Here is a 19,075-nt window from a genome sequence, read left to right on the forward strand (position 1 = left end):
GAGTCCATAGAAAATAAGACTAGGAGCGATGCCTACAAAGCTATGGTGTGTGGAGCAGCAGAGCAAAGGCTTTTGGTTGGGTGAATGAAGGTGTCAGCCTTCAGTACCTTATCTTTTGCAATGGAAGCCCCATTACCGACTCGACAGCTAATCAGGAAGCCAAGGAAGCCAATGCAGCTCACCTGACTGGTCCTATAAAGCTTCGGGAGCCACCCTTTTTTCTAACCAATTTTCTCATAATGAGAAAAATTGATGTTACATCTATCAAATACACGAGTGATTGTAAAGAAAAAGACTACGTCTATATTTGTCTGCTTGTCTATACTCCTTATTTGGAGCACTTGTCCTTGGTGATATATTTTTCTGTGACTTTGTATTATGCTAATAACTTCCCTGATTTGTTCACAAACTCAAATTGTTTCTGTTTTAGGGATTTTATATTCTGTTCAATTTCATGTTGCATTAGCAAGGAGAATTGTACTTGTAGTGTTTTCAACTTTTGTAACATTGTTTTTTTCCACCAAGGTTTTTCCAAAACACATTATTTTCTGTAAAATCTTTTGCTTTTCTTCTTCTTTCTTTTTTCTGTAATATATTTTCTTCTGAATAAAGAAGCCTCGCAGCACTGCTTTACCAGCATCCCAGACCACTTCCTGGTCCATTCCTTTAGGTTTATTTTAAAGTATTCTCTAATTATTTCTCTACCACTTCCTCTTTCTTTAGGAGGTTTTCATTTAATCTCCATCTATATATTGTTTATTTTCTCCTTTTAAAACCATTTTGATTGGGATGTGGTCTGAGAGTGCTCTCAGGCAACCTATCTTTTTCATTCTTTGTATTAATTCTTTTGAGAGCCATATCATCATATTGATTCTGGTATGGGCATCCTTCAGGTAGGAATAGTATGTGAACTCATACTCTGTCGGGTATCTGTACCTCCAACCACCTGTTAGGTCCAAAAATAGTATCATTTCAAAAAAGGTTATTGGAAGTTTACCTTCTTTGGCCACACCATCCTTAGTTCTTTTGTCCTTTTCTAGAGATACTATCCCATTAAAGTTACCTAATAGTATTTTCTTTCCATTCTATCTTTTATTAATTTTTCCTCCAGGGACTTATAAAATTCCAGCTTTTTTTCATTAGGTGCATAGATGCCCATAACTAGTATTTTTTTTCTCCTTCTATAGTGATTTCTACCACTAATATTCTGCCTTCTTCATCCTTTGTTATTTGTTTTGGTTCTAGTTTGGGGTTGGCATAGATCACCCCCCTTTTTTTAACTGTGTCTGAAGCAATAATTTCATTGCCCAGCTTTTTATTCACTAATAATCTCCTGTGTTGCCTTTTTATGTGTGTTTTTGTACACATATAAATCCAGTTTTTGTTTTAACAAAAAGTTCATAATTTTATTTCTTTTAGCTTTAATATTCAAACAGTTTATATCCCACAAAAAAGTCTAAGGTCACTCATATTCTTAGCGTTTCAAGTCTTATCTCGTCTTCTTGCTGGGATTGATCTTCCTCTTCTGCCTCTCCCAAAGCTTTTATTATACATTCTCATATTGAGTGACTTTCAACCCTTCAAATAAAACTCACAAAAAACCCAGCAGGCAGCTATTTTAAGCGCTTATGCACCAACGCTGGATGCCGATGAAGACATTAAAGAAAAAATATATTCTCAACTGGATGCCAACCTATCAGAGACACCGGTTTTAACCCAAGAGTTGGGCAAGATTTCTATCTGTGGCCCGGGACTATTGGGAAAAAAGGAATTGGCAACAGCAACCAGAACAGAATTTTATTTTTGACTGTATGTGCAGTGCACAACCTTGTTATTACCAATACACTCTTTTGAAAAGAAGGCTTGTGGATAGCTGCCCAAAGCCCGGGGTGCACAGTGCTGCACTCCCCGGGATTTGGGCTGCTGCCTGCTATCCGCAAGCCTTGGAAGCCCGCCGGGCACTCCCGCCGTGCTCCAAAGGCTTGCGGATAGCTTCTTGAAGCCTGGAGAGCGAGAGGGGTGGGTGCGCACCGACCCTCTTGCTCTCCAAGCTTCAGTGAAAGCCTGCATTCGCTCCATAGGACGCACACACATTTTGCCTTCATTTTTGGAGGAGGAAAAGTGCGTCTATAGAGGAAAAAAAACGGTAATTGTCCAAGTTAATGACTGCTGTGATGTACTCCTTACCAGAGCTATAATGAGTGTCGATGACTGTTGGACAGATCACAATTAATATGTTCCATGATGGCTATTAAGGTTATACCTCAACACAGGCTTCAACAAAGGAAACCAAGGCATAACATGAACACTCAAGCCCTTCAAGATCCAATTCATCGGGATTGCTTTCAAACAACTCTTAAGGACCACCTGCTTTCAGAGTTTCCTGATAACATCAAGGAACACTTCAGCAAGCTAAAACTATCCATTACTGCATCATGTGAACAAACTATTGGATACCAAACCAAGAAACACCAGGACTGTTTGATGAGAATGATAGTGAGATGGAACACATTACTGACAATAAAAGAAAGGCCTTTCAGATCTGGCAAAGAGTTAGAAACTGTGTCACTAAGATAAATACCTATGCCAACACTAAGACTGAGGTTCAAAGAAGAACCAGAGAACACCTGGTATGTATGTGTGTGTGTGTATGTGTGTGTGTGTGTGTGTGTGTGTGTGTGTGTATATATATATATATATTTGCTTTCGTAGATTTTCACGGGTACAGGAATGCAGGTTTTGGTGTCTTCGGGTGTCTTCCCGTGTAAGAGTCGGGGTGTCTGTGCGACGTTTCGACGATGTGAGTGAGACCTCGTCGAAACGTCGCACAGACACCCCGACTCTTACACGGGAAGACACCCGAAGACACCAAAACCTGCATATATATATATATATATATATATATGTGTGTGTGTGTGCCTTTAAATTATGGTATAAGACCACTACGCTCAGCAGACGGTACCACAGTTCTAAAGGATACAGAAGCCATTGCACTTTGCTGGAAAGAACATTACCAACATCTCCTTAACCACAACTCCCCTGTAGCTGCCAAGGTCCTCTCACAAATCCCGCAAAAACAAATTAGAGATGAGCTTGCAGTATCTCCAAATCTGGGAGAGTTGTGTACAGCTATTAACCAAATGAAAAACAACAAAGCCAGTGGACCTGATGGGGTACCTGCCAAAGTTTTCAAAGTGTGTGGAACTGAACTTACACAACAACTTCACAAGCTCATCGAAAAAAATCTGGGAGAGAGTGAAGATCACAGCAGACTTTAGGGATGCCAAAATTATCTTTAAAAAAAGGGGGGCGATAGAACGGATTGCGGAAACTATCAAGGCATCTTTTTATTAGCTGTGGCAGACAAAATTATTGTAAAGATCTTAACAAACTGTTTCCTAACTATTGCTCCTATCGCTCAATATCGAGAAAACCAAAATGCTGCACCAACAGGCAGCCCACCACCACACCACAAATCCAACCTAATGATGCAACGCTGGAAAGTGTCAATTACTTTCCTACTTAGACAATTATCTTTCCACAAGGGCCGATTTTGATGCCAAAATCCAGCATTGCCTGAGCTCTGGAAATGCAGCTTTCTCCCAACTGAAGTGCAGCGTGTTTGAGGATTGGGACATTCACAGGGAAACCAAAATGCTTGTTTACAAAGTTATTGTACTATCAAATATATTGCATGCTTGTGAAATATGGACCACTTATAAACACCATCTCCAACTCCTCGAAAGATTCCATCAACAGTGTCTCCGAAAATTTTTACACATCACTTGGGAAGACAGGCAAACCAATGCCAGTGTTCTGGAAGAAGCAAAGATCATCAGTGTCGAGGCAATGATTCTTCAACATCAGCTTCGTTGGACTGGTCATGTTTTTCAGATGCCTGATTATCGTCTTCCAAAGCAACCACTCTATTCCCATCTTAATAATGGAAAGCGAAATGCTGGTGGACAACAAAAGAGCTTTAAAGACACTCTCAAGGCATATCTAAAAAAATTCAGTATAAGCACAGATAATTGGGAAACACTGGTTGTGAGCACGCCAATTGCAGAATAACCTCTACCAAAAGCATCACGGACTTTGAAAAAGCCAGAACACAGGGCAAAATGAAGAAACGAACTAAGAGGAAGGCACATTTGGCAAATCCTGACCATGATCAATTCCCACCCGGAAACCGATGTCCCCAGAACTGGCCTCCACAGTCAACTATAGACACACCATTAAGACCATATTCATGGAATACAATCTTACTCGGCTACAAGATATTGACAAAAAAGAAGATTTATATATCACTTCACATATTCAGATGTCCCAAAGAGATTTCCAATAACAAAAGAATAAAATGCAAAATACATTTTTTAAAGAAAATCAATAAAGCAATACAAATATAACATATGAAAAGTGTTCATCCAAAGAAAGACTTGTCTAAAGCAACACAAAATATCCACTCAGCTAACAAAGGATGGACACAAGTAGCTACCAAAAGCCTGACCAAAAGTGCTGTCCGAATGCCTGGAAGCAGGGCACCTACTTTTAATTAAAAGAATGCATAGTCAGGTTTTCATGATTAACCAAGTCCTGAGGCTACACTGACACTCTTGTTCTGATTTAACAGAATAGAAAATTGGCGGCTTGGTTTTTTTAAACAGCATCTCTACCTGTAGGTAGTGCTCCTTGAAAGACAACCATTTAGGTAAGGTAAAGGTAAAGGACCCCTGGACGGTTAAGTACAGTCAAATTCGACTATGGAGTGCAGCACTCATACTGAGGGAGCCAGCGTTTGTCCATGAAATATACTCAGAGTCGCAAAGTGATTTCATGCTCTTTATTCAGCTCATAGTGGTGAGGAGGAATGAATGAATGTCCCCTCAAAGTATCTGCTTTATATACATTATTTACACAATGGGCTGCACATGATTGGTTAATTCTGGAATTCTACTGTAAGCCAATCAGGTTGTGGATTCACTTATATCTGGAGCATGATTGGGTGGTTCCTGCCAACCAATCATACTGCTGCATTGTTCTTGGACCAATCAGACTGCTGCATTCTGAATCCTATTGTTCTAGGACCAATCAGACTGCTGCAATTTGGATCCTATTGTTCTAGGACCAATCAGACTGCTGCAATTTGGATCCTATTCAACTCAGTACATAACAGTCCACAGACAGCTTTTCCAGGTCATGACTAAACTTTTCACACACAGAACACTGTGATGAAGGCCAGAGAGCATGGAAACACCATTTACCTTCCTGCCACAGTGGTACCTATTTATCTACTCATGCTAGTATGCTTTCAAACTGCTAGGTTGGCAGGAGCTGGGACAAAGCAATGGGAGCTCACCCTGTCGCATGGATTCGAACTGCCAACTTACGATTGGCAAGCCCAAGAAGCTCAGTGGTTTAGACCCACATCCATTTAAGGTAACCTTAGCAGTGTGCAGACAAGAATACATGATACTTACTTCATGATGAGAATGTAGACAGCATACATTAGAACTAGAATTAAAGACTCCCACCTGCAACCAAAAGAGGAAGAAAATGAAGACAAATAAGGAATAGGGTTCCACGTAGCTGAAATGGATCTGTTTCTAGACCATTGATGCCTAGAGTTACCAGGTCTTCTGAAGTTTAGAGCCCATGACTCAGGAAAGTGAGCCTGGCTGCTACAGGCTAGTGTCTGGCAGATAGGAGGTGGAGCATGGTGGGCAGCAGCTGAGTCTAGTGGTTCAGGCGGTGTCTTGCGCTTCAAAGATGGAGCCCACCTAATCTCATCATAAAAGCTGGTCCTTACTCTAACTTCCTATATCATTACTCTTTCTATATGGATCTTTGCCTTGCATCTTCATCAGCCATCATCAGCTTCACATTTATACACCACTCTTCCTCTCTAAGGGGACGCCAGGGCAGCTTATAATAAATGAAATTACATAGAACAATTTAAAACAACATTTTAATATATTTCAGATAGCAGTTGAAACTAGCATGGTGATCCCATATGCCTAACATGATATCAGTGAAGAAGGAATCTCAAAAGCTAGTATGAGGCTAAGCAGGAGTTCCTATGATCAAGTGGCTAAAGCATGTGTTGTCTTGGTAGACCAGCAAATTTTCTTCTTTCAATTGGAACCAGGTGTTCTTATCTGTTACTTCTTTTAATAGTTGTATGAGCTTCAGTTAGTCAACACAGGCACTTTATGAAACTGCCAGGGACCGATTGTCTAAAACTATAGATCTAGCTCAGCCTCTTCTGGAGAGCTATTGCCAGCCAGAGTCTCAGGCACAGGCCCTTTGTAGCTCCGGTGCCTCAGCAACTATCTTGTCCCACCACAGCCTCAACCACCACTGCTCATCTTGTTCATAATGCCTCCCTCACACTGATACCTCCATTTCAGGCTCAGCAGCAGAGATCAAGAAGGAAGGAAGTGGTGGAGGGAGGCAGGAGAGGAGCCGGGAAGCTGCCTTGCCCTGATGGTTCCTCTGCAGCTCATTTGGTCCTGTGAGGCCTTCTCTCCATCTGGCCAGCTTGGGAGGAAGAAGTCTCATGCATGCTCTGCTTCACAGCTCTGAGTGTCAGCTTAGTGGATTTCTTAGTGCAAGAAAGTGTTGATCTGATGTCTTTCTATCTCTTTTCTGTCTGGTGTGGTGTTCTGTGTGCTTAGTGTTCAGTTTTAGTCTTGTTATAAGTTACTGTAAGTTTACGTTAAGTCTGCTGCAACTGGATTTCTTATGTGTCAATCCTGAATGTATTGGATTTGTGACCATTATGCTCATTTGCCTTCAGTAGCAGTAAAGCTCTGCTGGATGAAATATAATTGCCTCTGGTCTATTTTTGGGAATCCTGCAATGTGTTCAAGTTTTTACTCTGCTAACTATACACTGGAATCTACTCTGGATCAATACTGAGTAAACTTTAAATGACACTGAGAAGATTCAGAAAGGAGATAACAATCCACTAAAAAAATACACGCCACCAGCCCCTAGTTCCTCAACAAGCCTGTGGGAAACCTCATCTAGTTTGGCAAAATTAGTTCTGGTTTCTTGGATTCTGCTGGACAACTTCCCTGCTAGTACAGGACTCTTGTCCAAGACCCTGCTCCTGTTACTTCATTCCAGCCTGGTCTCCTAGCTTAGTACTTGCTCTTGCTGATTGTGACCTCAGGGTTTATGGAACTGCCATTTCCTTGTGGCCTTGCCCAATTTCCCTAGTTTATTGTTGTACTGAAAGCTGATGGGGAATAACAGAGCCAACTCCTTCTCCCCAGAGGAAGTCAAGTAAACCTTCACTCACAGTAGCTGAATGAATCTCACTAGGTGGACAGGGAATAATCCCTTCCTTCCTTCCTTCCTTCCTTCCTTCCTTCCTTCCTTCCTTCCTTCCAGTATTTCTACATTGCCATATCATAAAATATCAGAATAATTTGCTAAATAACTTTAGCAACAATTATCACGCTCATTTCCAGTTCTCTGTTGTTCTGTTCTTGAGTTATTGCCTCCTAGCTCCAACTTCCCATTAGCTGCCATCCAAATCTTTCTTCATGCTGCTAACCTCTTTGCTGACATGTCTTCTGTTCCTTTCACACTCTCACTGAGTTACATAGGACTGTCTTCTTAATAGTACTATTCCAAATGTCTGTGGTATGTAGATGTATGCGCATGTATATAAGCACTACACCTAGCTGAGTGGGACCCAGAGACAAGCCATTCCCAAATAATCAGCATTTCACTGGAAGTAGCAGCACCAGTGCATCTAGGTGAGCATACAAATGAGTCTTTGCCTCCTTTCATTCCCCAGCTCCCAATTCTCCTTTTCTGTCCTAGAAACCATTCTCTGCACCACTTCTTTGTCTTTGCAGTATAACAGTCTTATCATTGCCTGTGCATACCCATGTTCACTTTGCCACACCCTATTTTCAGCTCAGATGGGTTTGCAGGTTGTTGCAGTGCTTGAAAACCCAGAAACAAGGGAACCCCAGCAGTCACAGGGAGCTCACGGAGATTCCTTCACAATGTGATCGTGACAGTAGATGGCTGGCAGGCAAGGAATAGCTCCCCAAAATGAGGCCATTTCTACAGACATCCCCATGGTAGCTATCACATGTTGCCAGCCTCTTAGAGCAATAGTACTTGCAACACACCTACACATCTCCTGTGCCCTCCTCAGCTTTCTACTTTTGTGACTGTCACGCTGAAAGGAAATTGTTTGGACAGTCTATTCCGCCTGCTTATACAGGCCCTGCATCTTTAGGGGAGATCTGTGTGGGTGGCCCAGAAAGTGCTGGGAAAGAGATGTTTCCTCTTTTAACTCTAAAAAGATTTCCATGAATCACTTTCCTATTTAGAACCTCTATAGAAATGGAAATTGGTCCCCAGGTTGCTCAGCAGAACTTTTGCCTCCCTCGCTACCATTTGTCAAAAAATGACAGTTGCACTACTTACCAAGCAACTTTTTCATCATAAATAATCTGTGGAGAAAATTTTTATAAAAATGTATTACCATTTGAGATTGTCTTAAGGTATGCCACACTTTTTAAAAGACTTTTAATATCTCTTGACACAAACTCTCTTCTAGTATTCCAAATAATTTCCCACAGTTCATTCCTTCCAACATCCAATTTTTATCATCTGTAATGTACAACTCTACTTGTTATAGATGCAGAATTGATTTTATCAAGAAACACAAAATGTAAAATGGAAAGGAGATTTTTCACTTTTCAATCCAATCTCTATGCATTATAATCTGTTAACCTTTAGATAAAGGTTTCTATATAACCCTCTTCCAATGTACTAAATCAGTGTATGAAGAAGCAAACACGTGGATATGGCACAGGTTTAATGGAACATTTCCCAGCCCTGCCATCTGAGATCCAGAGACTGAAATTGGGTTATTTTGTATGCAAGGCATGCCAGACTTGTGCAGAGGGCTCCATTGCACAACCATGTCTGGAATGACATGTTGGTTTTCATGGCATTGACCATGGTACTGTCCTGCAACCAAGCTGTGTGCTGCCATGGGTTTGAGGCCTAAGGGTCAGCAGTCCATATTCTTCAGAGCCTAAGGTGCTACAGAAAGTAGATGCCTGTGGGGCCAAAGTACATGAAATGAAGGCTATCTACAATCAGAACTCAATACATTTTGATTTTTAGCAGCTGTGAAGAAGAAGAGAAACTGTATGGGAGAAGCAGCACTGGGGGAGGAAATTCTTCTCAGAGAAAAAAATGGCATGGAGGGAAAATGCCTCACTCCTGCTCAGACCTAATTTGCATCCTCTTTCTTACACAGCTGCTTTTAAGCAAAAAACCAAGATGCCAGGAGAGCCCACCAGGAGCTAATGTGTAGTTTGGCTTTAATATGTTTAGCTGACAAGCATATCCACAGCTACAACAAAACTGCATAGGTTTCCAGCCTCTCTCTCTCTCTCTCTCTCTCTCCCTGCAGAATTCTGCTCTGTGCCACTCAAGAAAGCAGCCAAAAGGTATCATATGTTTGAATCACTCCTAAGCAGAGAGGGTGGTGTAGGCGATACTCAGATCAGACCCAGTGAAATCCATGGGCTTAAGTTACCATTACTTACTTAAGACAATTGATTCAATGGCCCCACCCAAATTACGATTTAGTCAGATACTGTACCTTTTTAGGCAAGGCAGAATTCAAGAATGCAAATCCCCCACTTGCCGTCTGAAGAGATAGTCCAGACTCCTAGCACTTCATTCTACATAATGTATATATCAGTTCAAGCGGGGCTACCCTTCAGAAATTCAGATAAAAAAGTGATTCTCCTCTTCAGTCACCACTAGGTTGCACTCAAATTCTACGTCTCAGCTTTTCTTTTCTCCCTCGGCTTTGCCTGGAATGATGGTAGCAAATGAAGTGCCCTGATAAATGTGGGAAGAAATATTTGCAGCCCACCCCCCTTCCAGCCTTCTCCTGCTTTTACAGTCAGTGTGTGAGAGAGGGGAAGGAATCCATCGCTTCTTTGCTGTCGGCTTATAGATGTCACCCTCAAGTACAGGCCGTCTTGTGAGTCAGCTTATAGCCAAGGACACATGTTCATGCTTCAGTCAGGTGTCTGGGCATAATGTGACAAGGCAGAGTCAGGCAGAGAGGATGCAGTTCTTCCTCAGGTTTTACTGTCCTGCTTCCTGCCATTCCAAATTGGCTAAATGCTCCCAGAACATGACATTGTAAATTATATGAAACTGGGAAGAGGGGTGACATTTCTCTATTGTGCTTAGCCTGAGAGGGGGCTACTATTATTTGCTGTAAAAAAGAACTCTGCCCAGAACAGCTAATGTCCAATTCTCTATCTTCTGCTTATTTATTTTTTACATTACTCCCCCCCCCCCAATACCCCAGGACATAGATACAATGAAAAGTTGAAGGATATTTGCACTTTCACACATACTAAGATTTCTCATAAGAGGTATGGAATCAAGAAGCAAAAGGATGAATGTAAAGGATAGGGAGCTGCTGGTGAGACCAAGAGGGAAGAGAAAGGCTCCTGCTATTTGATCTGCTATCATGAGGAATCACAAAAATGGCCTCTTCATCTTTCCTCTTCCATGGTGGGTTCAGATATTGAGCCCCCTCTCTTATGATTGCTCATGGGAGGGGCTTAGGGTTGTCACCTTTGGTTTGGGCAAAATAAGGAATGTGTCAGGAGAGAGGAATTGTGGGGGCTAAAAATTACTTTACCTGCTGCAGAAATGACATCAAAGCAATCCATTACAATGAGTTGAAAGAAATTTACGGATCTTAGTTAGTGATGCACATTAATTTAAATGGACTCACATCCTTCCCAGCTGCTGGATTTCTGCCTGTCAGAAGAATGGTAAATGTTGTAGCAGGAACCCCCCCCCCCAATCATTCAGTTTGTACAAACTTCACACACACTCACTGCATACACTACGCTTGTTATGAATTTATAGAAAAATCAACCATACATCGGATTTGCACTGTTCCACTTTTATTTTACTCCATATGACAAGGACTATCAAAGGGGGGTGGCTTGGTTCTGGTCAGCCATAATCCCTTAAAGGTGAGAGCATGTACTCTGCAGCCCTTCCCAGTTGGCATGGCAACTCTGATAGGCGGCTTGATGGGCTCAGACAGACACAAGGGACTGCATAGCTGAGTGGATTCAGCATGGACTGGAACAAAGGACAATGATCAGATCTTCCCTCAGGGGGCAGGAAACTGCGACTACCTTTTGTCTTCTGAAAATGACTCATGGGGAAGGGGAGAAGGGAACCAGCCGGGTGACAGGACACTCAGGTTACCACCACAACTCCTCCCTCAACCCCTCCTTTCTGTAATGTATGCATGATGTTTCTGGGGGTGGTCTTGATCTACAGGGTGGGAATTTCAAAAGTTTTTGTAAGGCCTTGCACACCATTTTTTCTCTGTCTTTCCTCTCTCCTGCAAGTGAGGGGAACACCCTGTTGCAAGAGTTCAATAAAGGCCAAGCCTACAGGCTGCTGATTTGCTCCAATTTACTCTGGTTAGTGTCTTTACTTTTTGTCCAAGGGAGCCCTCGGATTTTTCCGGTAACAATGTAGAAACCCAGCCCAAAAAAGGAGGAGGGGTGACGATAGCAACAATTCTGTTTCTCTTCCTCACAGAGCTTTGCCTCCAACATCCCTTTCATGTAGCTGCTAATGCCACGCACATTCAAGCACATGCCTCATAGTCAGACAAGGTCATCCAGCCACTAGGGTTACACGTGTGCTTCATTTTGGGCCCGGTCCTTTATACAATATTTTGCATCAATTTATTTAAATAAGTAAAAACAACCACCATTTTAAGGCTTCAATACTCTGCATACTTAATTGAAAGTAAATTCAACTGAACTAATTGGGACTTATTTCTGTTTTCAAAGGATCAGGTTGAACGTGAATTTAGGACTGTGAAAGTTTCTTGCAAGGGAGTTTGAGTCCTCATCTGCTGTACACATTTAAAACACTTTAAAAAGTCATGGGTTGGGGGGGAGGTTTCTTTGGTAGCTAAAGAATAGGTTTGCAATATCCGCCCTACCCCTCTATAAAGGAACAGGCTCAGCGAAGCAGGTAAAAGCAACAAGGACCCATGCCTACTACCCCCACTTCCCTGGTCAGTAGGAAAAGAACTGCCAGCTTGAATGTGAAAGACACGCACACGCCTGCTGGCCCGCCCCACCTTCCCTCCCCTCCTCTCCTCTCTCCCTCCCACTTATCCAAAGTCACTCCTTTCTTTCTTCTCAGCCTCGCCCCTCCATTCCACTCCCATCCATTGGGCCACAGCTGCGTCACTCCTGGATTGAGTGTAGCAGGGAGGGGTAGGGTAGGGAAAGAGAGAGACAGGCAGGCAGAGATGGGAGGGAGGGAGGAACTGAGCTCAGCGCTGCCTCAGCAGAGGAGAAGGAGCAGGGAGAAGAAAGCAGGGCAGGAATAAGGGATGCAGCATTTTCCCTTCAAATAAGGGACAATCCCTTACTACAAGGGTCAGCAAACTTTTTCAGCAGGGGGCCAGTCCACTGTCCCTCAGACCTTGGGGGGGGGGCTGGACTATATTGGGGGGGGGTGAACGAATTCCTATGCCCCACAAATAACCCAGAGATGCATTTTAAATAAAAGCACACATTCTACTCATGTAAAAACACGCTGATTCCTGGACTGTCTGCTGGCCGGATTTAGAAGGTGATCGGGCCGGATCCGGCCCCCGGGCCTTAGTTTGCCTACCTATGCCTTATTATAAGGGACATGTGGCAAACCTAGAGGGGGTCCCAGGAGTCTCACAACCCAGCGGGTTCTATAAACGGATGCCTTTCTATGGTTCTGGACATATGCCTGCCACAATTTTCTCAATGCTTTGAGCTGCCATGATTCTGTAGATCATGGTGGCTGCCTGGCTGCCCCTCATCCCCAGCACCTGTAAAACACACATCCACAAATTGAACAGCAGCCCTATATATGCCCACAGAAAATCACTTGCTTGGACTCCAGCAGTAACTGAAGTAACTGAAGTAACTCTTCATTATGGTCTCAGGTACACCAGAAAATATACCAGCAGTAACTGAAGTAACTCTTCATTATGGTCTCAGGTACACCAGAAAATATACCAGAGACCACTGGTGGTCTTCAGAACTCAATTTAAGAGGCACTGTTACAGAAAATTCTTCATAAATTCCAACAGATGCCCGGAAATATGCTATTTCTGATAATAAATAGTAGGAATCATAATGGATTAGGGAGTGAAAGCAAGTAATAACAATATTTTTGCCAGAAGTGTGAAATAACAATTGCTTATCATAGAGAAAAATTCTGGTCTCACCATTCAGCTAGAGTCTTACTGCACATTTTCTAAATGAAACAACCTAGAATGAAGTCTTCCCCCTGACTTTGCTGGACCAACCCAAATCTGGTTTTGGCATTTGAAGCTATGTTCTGAAGTTGCAGAACATTAGTTCTTAAATCACTATGGATGAAACTGGTAAAGATGTAAATTGCAATGGGCAAGGTCCTATATTCATTTAAATAAAACACTCAACAAAAGCAAACTTCTTGTAAAAATAAATCAGCTCAGTGAACCCCTATGAAATGGGAGAAATGGCACTTTGGATTGCAAAAGACTTATTCAGGAAAGCGATCTCTGAGCACTTACCAAGATAAGTGCAACAACAGAGCAGGTATAATACATGGAATCCCTCAGGAGACACCAAGATGACAGTGCAACAATCTGAGAAAACAGACAGGAAGAAAATGAACTGGCCATATATGATCCCAAGATTCACATTAACAGCAAGCTGCAAAGAAGAGCTGATGGGTCCCCCCCCCCCAAAGACCAGAGAATTCTACACAGTCATTGTAACAGGTGTACTGACCTAGTCAGAAGAATCACATTTTTTCCAGGCATAAAATATTTATACCTCAAAAGGTCACATTCCTGCAACAAAAGTGTTACTTTGAAAGATATCTGTGAAAGAAGATTTCATGCAATTATGCAATTATTAAAACAAATATGCAATTAACATTTATTGAGAAGGAGGAAAAACACTGTGTGGGAAGTCCATTATCTCCAAGTTTTGGCCAGATTCTCCAACAGAAGTGCTGAGCCTGTTATACTGAAGAGACATCGTGAGGAGTTCAGGCTCCTCATTCTGAGGGGAAGAAGCAATGGTTGCTAGCCATTATCTGTGGTTACCTGTTACAGCAGTTGGGTGCCTCCACCTCTCTGCTGAGCGGTGGCAAGAGCCCATGGGATTCCAGGCACTCACCCCAGGTCTGTGTTCCTTTGGAGAACTGAGACATGGGGGAGACTGTCGTAGCTTTAAGAAATGTGGTTTATTCTTCTATTTACATCTTCAGTCTGCATGGAGAGAGTGCAGATCTTACAGCATGGTCATTTCAAGAGGAGCTTGTGTCCCACAGCAGTGCAACCATGGAGTCCAGGGCATCTCTCCCAGCCAGTTCTGCAGTCAGCCTATCCAAAGATGGATCTCAGATCTCCTGCCACCTTCTTCCTCCCAGCAAACCGTGCTCAAAGCACTATTTTCCTGTCACCTCACCCCAGTTACCATGGTAACCTTCCAAACTCAGTCTCTTCACACCGTAAGGATAGTTCTCTTGCAAGCCAATGGCCCTCAGTGGCCCCATATTGTTCCTCAATGTCCCTAGCTTAGCCAGGTCATTTTGCATAGGCTAGCCTAGAAATTCCTCTGCAGTTTATGGTTCCTCTTCACATCCCAAATAATCAAAATTCTATAATGTCTTCATTTCTAGGGTTTGGCCCTGCCCAGTCTATAACACAGGGTTCAGACTCCTCATTCTGAGGGGAAGAAGCAATGGTTGCCAGCCATTATCTCGGGTTGCCAGCCGGTCCTCCCCCAAATCTTCTGGCATGGACAGAAAACTCAGGACAGGGTCAGTCTCACTTTACGTCAGCCCCTGGAGACAATCTCTCAGTGCTTCCAAGCGCAAAGGGAGATTGTCTCCCATCAGGCATGAAGTGAGATACCCCTTCTTCCTTCCAGGTTCTTTATGATACACTGGGTCTCTTTATGAAGACAGCCAAAAAAACCAGAAAGAGATATACCACTGTCAGAAACAAATTTATGATCATTGCTGGCAACCTAATGATCACATTTTGACTTGAATGAAGATTGACTAACTAGATAATTGATTGCTATACTAAGGGAAGCATGTGTCTTCAACTATTTAATGGGGGTGTGGTGGTCACTTTTTTCTCGCAGAAAACTCTTGAGGTCTAACCTGCATCATAAGGTAACAAAATCCTGAGGTGGTAGAGTAAGTTGACAACATCTCTTCAACCTTCATCTGGGACAAAAAACACAACCTAACACATCACAGAGAAAGTGTCTATGCTACTCACTCTGTCTTATGTGAATTTTCTACTTATGGGGAGAAAATATGGGAGCATTCAAAAATATGAATCCTTGCCTGCAGTCTCAAGTGGTATAGTCCATGGGGCTCATTTCAGGAGGGGATGAGTCCGCCTATCGGGACGAGGTGGAGCGGCTCTGTGTTTGGTGTGGAGAGAACAATCTGGCTCTCAATACGGCTAAGACCAAGGAATTGGTGGTGGATTACAGGGAAAAAAAGGCGGACATTCAGCCCTTGTATATCAACGGGGAACGGGTGGAGAGGGTGGCGGAATTCAGGTTTTTGGGAGTGACTATGGATCAGGGCATGACTTGGAGCGCAAATACCACTGCTCTGGTGAAGAAGGCCCAGCAGAGAATTTATTTCCTCAGACTTTTAAAAAAGAACAATCTGAGTGAGAGACTGCTGGTGTCCTTCTACCAAGGCTCCATAGAGAGCATACTTACATACTGTATTTGTGCTTGGTTCTCCAGTTGTACAGCTAGGGAGAGGAAGGTGCTCCAGAAGGTCATAACCACAGCCCAAAGGATTATTGGTCACCCTCTCCCACCTTTGGAAGAACTGTACGGTTCCCGTTGCCTTAGGAAAGCAAACAACATCCTGCAGGATCCATCTCACCCGGGATACAGTCTGTTTGCACTACTGCCTTCTGGCAGGAGGTATAGAAACATCAAGTCTAGGACAAATAGACTGAAAAACAGTTTCTATCCAAGAGCTGTGGCCTTTTTGAATGCTGTAACTCGATAGTGAGACCTGGGAGTTTGATGGGTGTGGGTGTGGTTGGAAGGTGGTTTGTTTGGTTGTTGCTGTTGTTTTGCTTTTGTTGTTTTTAAGGGTTGGCATCCAATTTCGTTGCACTTGTGCAATGTTGCACTAGTGTAATGACAATAAAGAATCTATCAATCTATCATCTATCTATCTATCTATCTATCTATTACTTAAATTCCCCCCTCCTTCTGCTACATGTAGACCAGACCTCCAACTGTAGCTGGTACCAAACAAATTATATGCCACAGTGTGTATGTGGGTGCATGCTCTCTCTCTCTCTCTCTCTCTCTCTCTCTCTCTCACACACACACACACACACGTGTGCCCATTTATATTTGTATGGTACCAGGATATTTCCAGTCAGACTCACAGTATTTCATTTTAGCAGAAATTCTACATTTGGCAAAAATCTCCAGGGGAAAGACTTCATTCAGTGACCTCACTAACTCCAGTGCAATGCGGCTAATATCAGGTTGTAGCAGATAACCTCTCAAAAGGTGGCATGATACAAGACTACATTTATGTCCCCTTTTTCTGGAGAAAAACAACAACACCCTGCCCCATTTACAACATCCAGTACATTAAGTGCACCATAGGCTATAAGCTTTTTCAGGGAGTGCCCTGTACCAAAATGAACACACCCAAAACCATTTGCAGGGGAGGAAGTTCATATAAACAATTATGTTAACAGAGATCAAAGGCTGGGCCAGTGTGAATTACTTTTAGTCAGCAAACCGAATTACTTGTTGTTAGTAAAATTAAAACTTAAAACATTAAGATACATGCAAACCAACTGGGCAAGAAAACCATAATGAAGAATATATAACCTCTTCTATGAACAATAATATTCTCTATGTTGCTGAGGAGCTCATTCTTATATATTGGTTGTGCTCAGAGCTTTTCTTCTGGTGTCAGATGCCGGTATGCAGTACCAGCGCCTTTTTTCCAGACAAAAGCACTGGTTATGGAGTAATAAATATAATGGCAAATGGACATGTTTGCCAGATATTCAGGGAGAAGGAAGTGATCCTGGGTGACAAGGCAGAGAGGAAAAGCCAAGCACATCAGGGGGCAAAGTTAGGAAATGACTGCACACTTCCCCTTCCCCTTCCCGCGTGTTGTGGGGCTACCATTTTCCTGCTGGGTCACCCCATTACGATGTGGGTGGAGCTGGGGTCCTGTTATGAGGGAGGGAGAGGCAGAGGGAGCTGCTCTGATGAGGAGGGCTCTGAGGGGACGGGAGGGAAGTGTGTCGTGCAGGTGACTCCAGAGGGGCAGTGGCAGCTTCTGCCTGTTTCCGCCAGGGGACCAAGCTGCTGCTGCTGCTGTTGCGGCAACTACTGCTGCTGCTTTTGCAAGGCCAGCTGGTGGCCCTGGGCAGCTCCTCGCTCCAGATGGCTGGATGAGCCACAGCAGAGGAGGAGGAGGAGAGTGGATCTTTTGGTGGTGGCTGCTGCTGCTGTTGCTGCAGCTCCTTCCCTCCACCAGCTAGCCAGTCCCCTGGTGCTTTCAGCTTGCCTTTGGCTACCCAGCCCTTCCTGGAGAGAAGGGGGGATCTTGGTGGGCGTCCTTGCAGAAGAACCTGCCTAGGGGGCCTGGGGCACGCGATTCTCTTCTGAGGAGGTTGTGCACCTTCTGTGGGTGGGCATTGGAGGAGCAACAGCTGCTGCAGCGCCCAGCTGTGTGCCTTTTGGAAAACATCAGCATGCAGGGGAGAGAGGAGAGAAACAGACTTTCTCTTTGCAAGAAAAAATTGTGTGTGTGTGTGAGTGTGTGTGTGTGCGCGCAACCTCCCAACCCTTTCCGGATCAGCATTTGAGAAGGAGACAGAGTCGGGTACAGGAGGCGAGGGGGAAAGCGCCTCTGCCTGGCTGTCTCCCACCGCAAAAGCATGTTTTTCTCTGTCTTGCCCAGTAGGCATTGTTTTATGATGATGATGCATTGTTTTATTATTACGGGCTGAATAATACGGTTGCCATGTGTCCTCTTTTTCCAGGGCACGCCCTCTTTTTCAGGGATAAATTTTGAGACAAATTGCATTTATACGCTTTGAATGGCCATCGTAGTGTCCTCTTTTTTGCTCTACAAAATATGGCAACCCTAGTATACAAGAAGAATTATAATTTATTACTTCTACCCAATGCTTTTTTCCCCTGGCAGTATTTACTTTAACAACTTCATGGTGAGAACCGGCAACTTTTTTCTAGAAAAAAAGGGACTGTTTCTGCTAGATTAGGAACAGGCAGTCTAAAACCTGCACAGCACTGGCACACTCACCAAAGCTTATGTCCAACTTGCTAGCCAGCTATTCTAGAGAAAGATGGAACTGACATTTTCTTGGGGAAAACCTTTTGCAACCTAGTAGATACCAACTGTGGACATTTCACTACCTACTTCTGTGTGGATGATATGTTTGCTTCACAAGGAAACATAGCACGAGAGATATGAATGAATTCAGATATTGAGAATAACCTTAGAACAGAGCACTTATTTCCAAACAAGTGAGAATCTGCAAGGGAAATTTCCTTCCTACACACAGAAGAAGAAAAACGACAGTCTAAGGCTTCACTTCTTATTGACTTTGTCCACTGCCAACTTTAGGAGTAATTATGAACAACTGGTGGTTACTTGGGTGTAATTAACACAATATACTTACCAATTGGTACTTTTGCAACAAGACTGGAGGGTGCCTTCTTATAACAGGCACCACCGCAGATACTGTTACTTCATTTTTTGTCTACTAATATTTATTTTAAGAGTGGGAGTATTTCTCTCTTAAACCTCATAGCTCTTTCTGATAAAGAAAGTTAAGGTAATGTAAATAACATCCTATTTCTGTGCCTAGTATAGATTACTCCTCCATGAGATTACACCACCACAACTGTAAAATTGCTATTGTGTAATTGCTATGATTAAG

At 43.1% G+C, this 19,075-nt stretch overlaps 1 protein-coding gene across 1 annotated transcript in view; it reads right to left on the reverse strand.

Annotated features, from left to right (window-relative positions):
* SLC24A3 (solute carrier family 24 member 3) overlaps positions 1-19,075 on the reverse strand; it is a gene marked incomplete at its 5' end in the record, with an annotated part of 155,135 nt that overhangs the window by 25,139 nt on the left and 110,921 nt on the right. The window contains 3 exons of the mRNA XM_082234402.1: positions 5,478-5,531; positions 8,452-8,477; positions 13,652-13,726. Coding sequence (XP_082090528.1) covers positions 5,478-5,531; positions 8,452-8,477; positions 13,652-13,726 — 155 coding nt within the window. The remainder of the gene's footprint in view (positions 1-5,477; positions 5,532-8,451; positions 8,478-13,651; positions 13,727-19,075) is intronic.

This window comes from Podarcis vaucheri (genome assembly GCF_965113315.1).
Source record: "Podarcis vaucheri genome assembly, chromosome: 8".
Classification (NCBI taxonomy): domain Eukaryota; kingdom Metazoa; phylum Chordata; class Lepidosauria; order Squamata; family Lacertidae; genus Podarcis; species Podarcis vaucheri.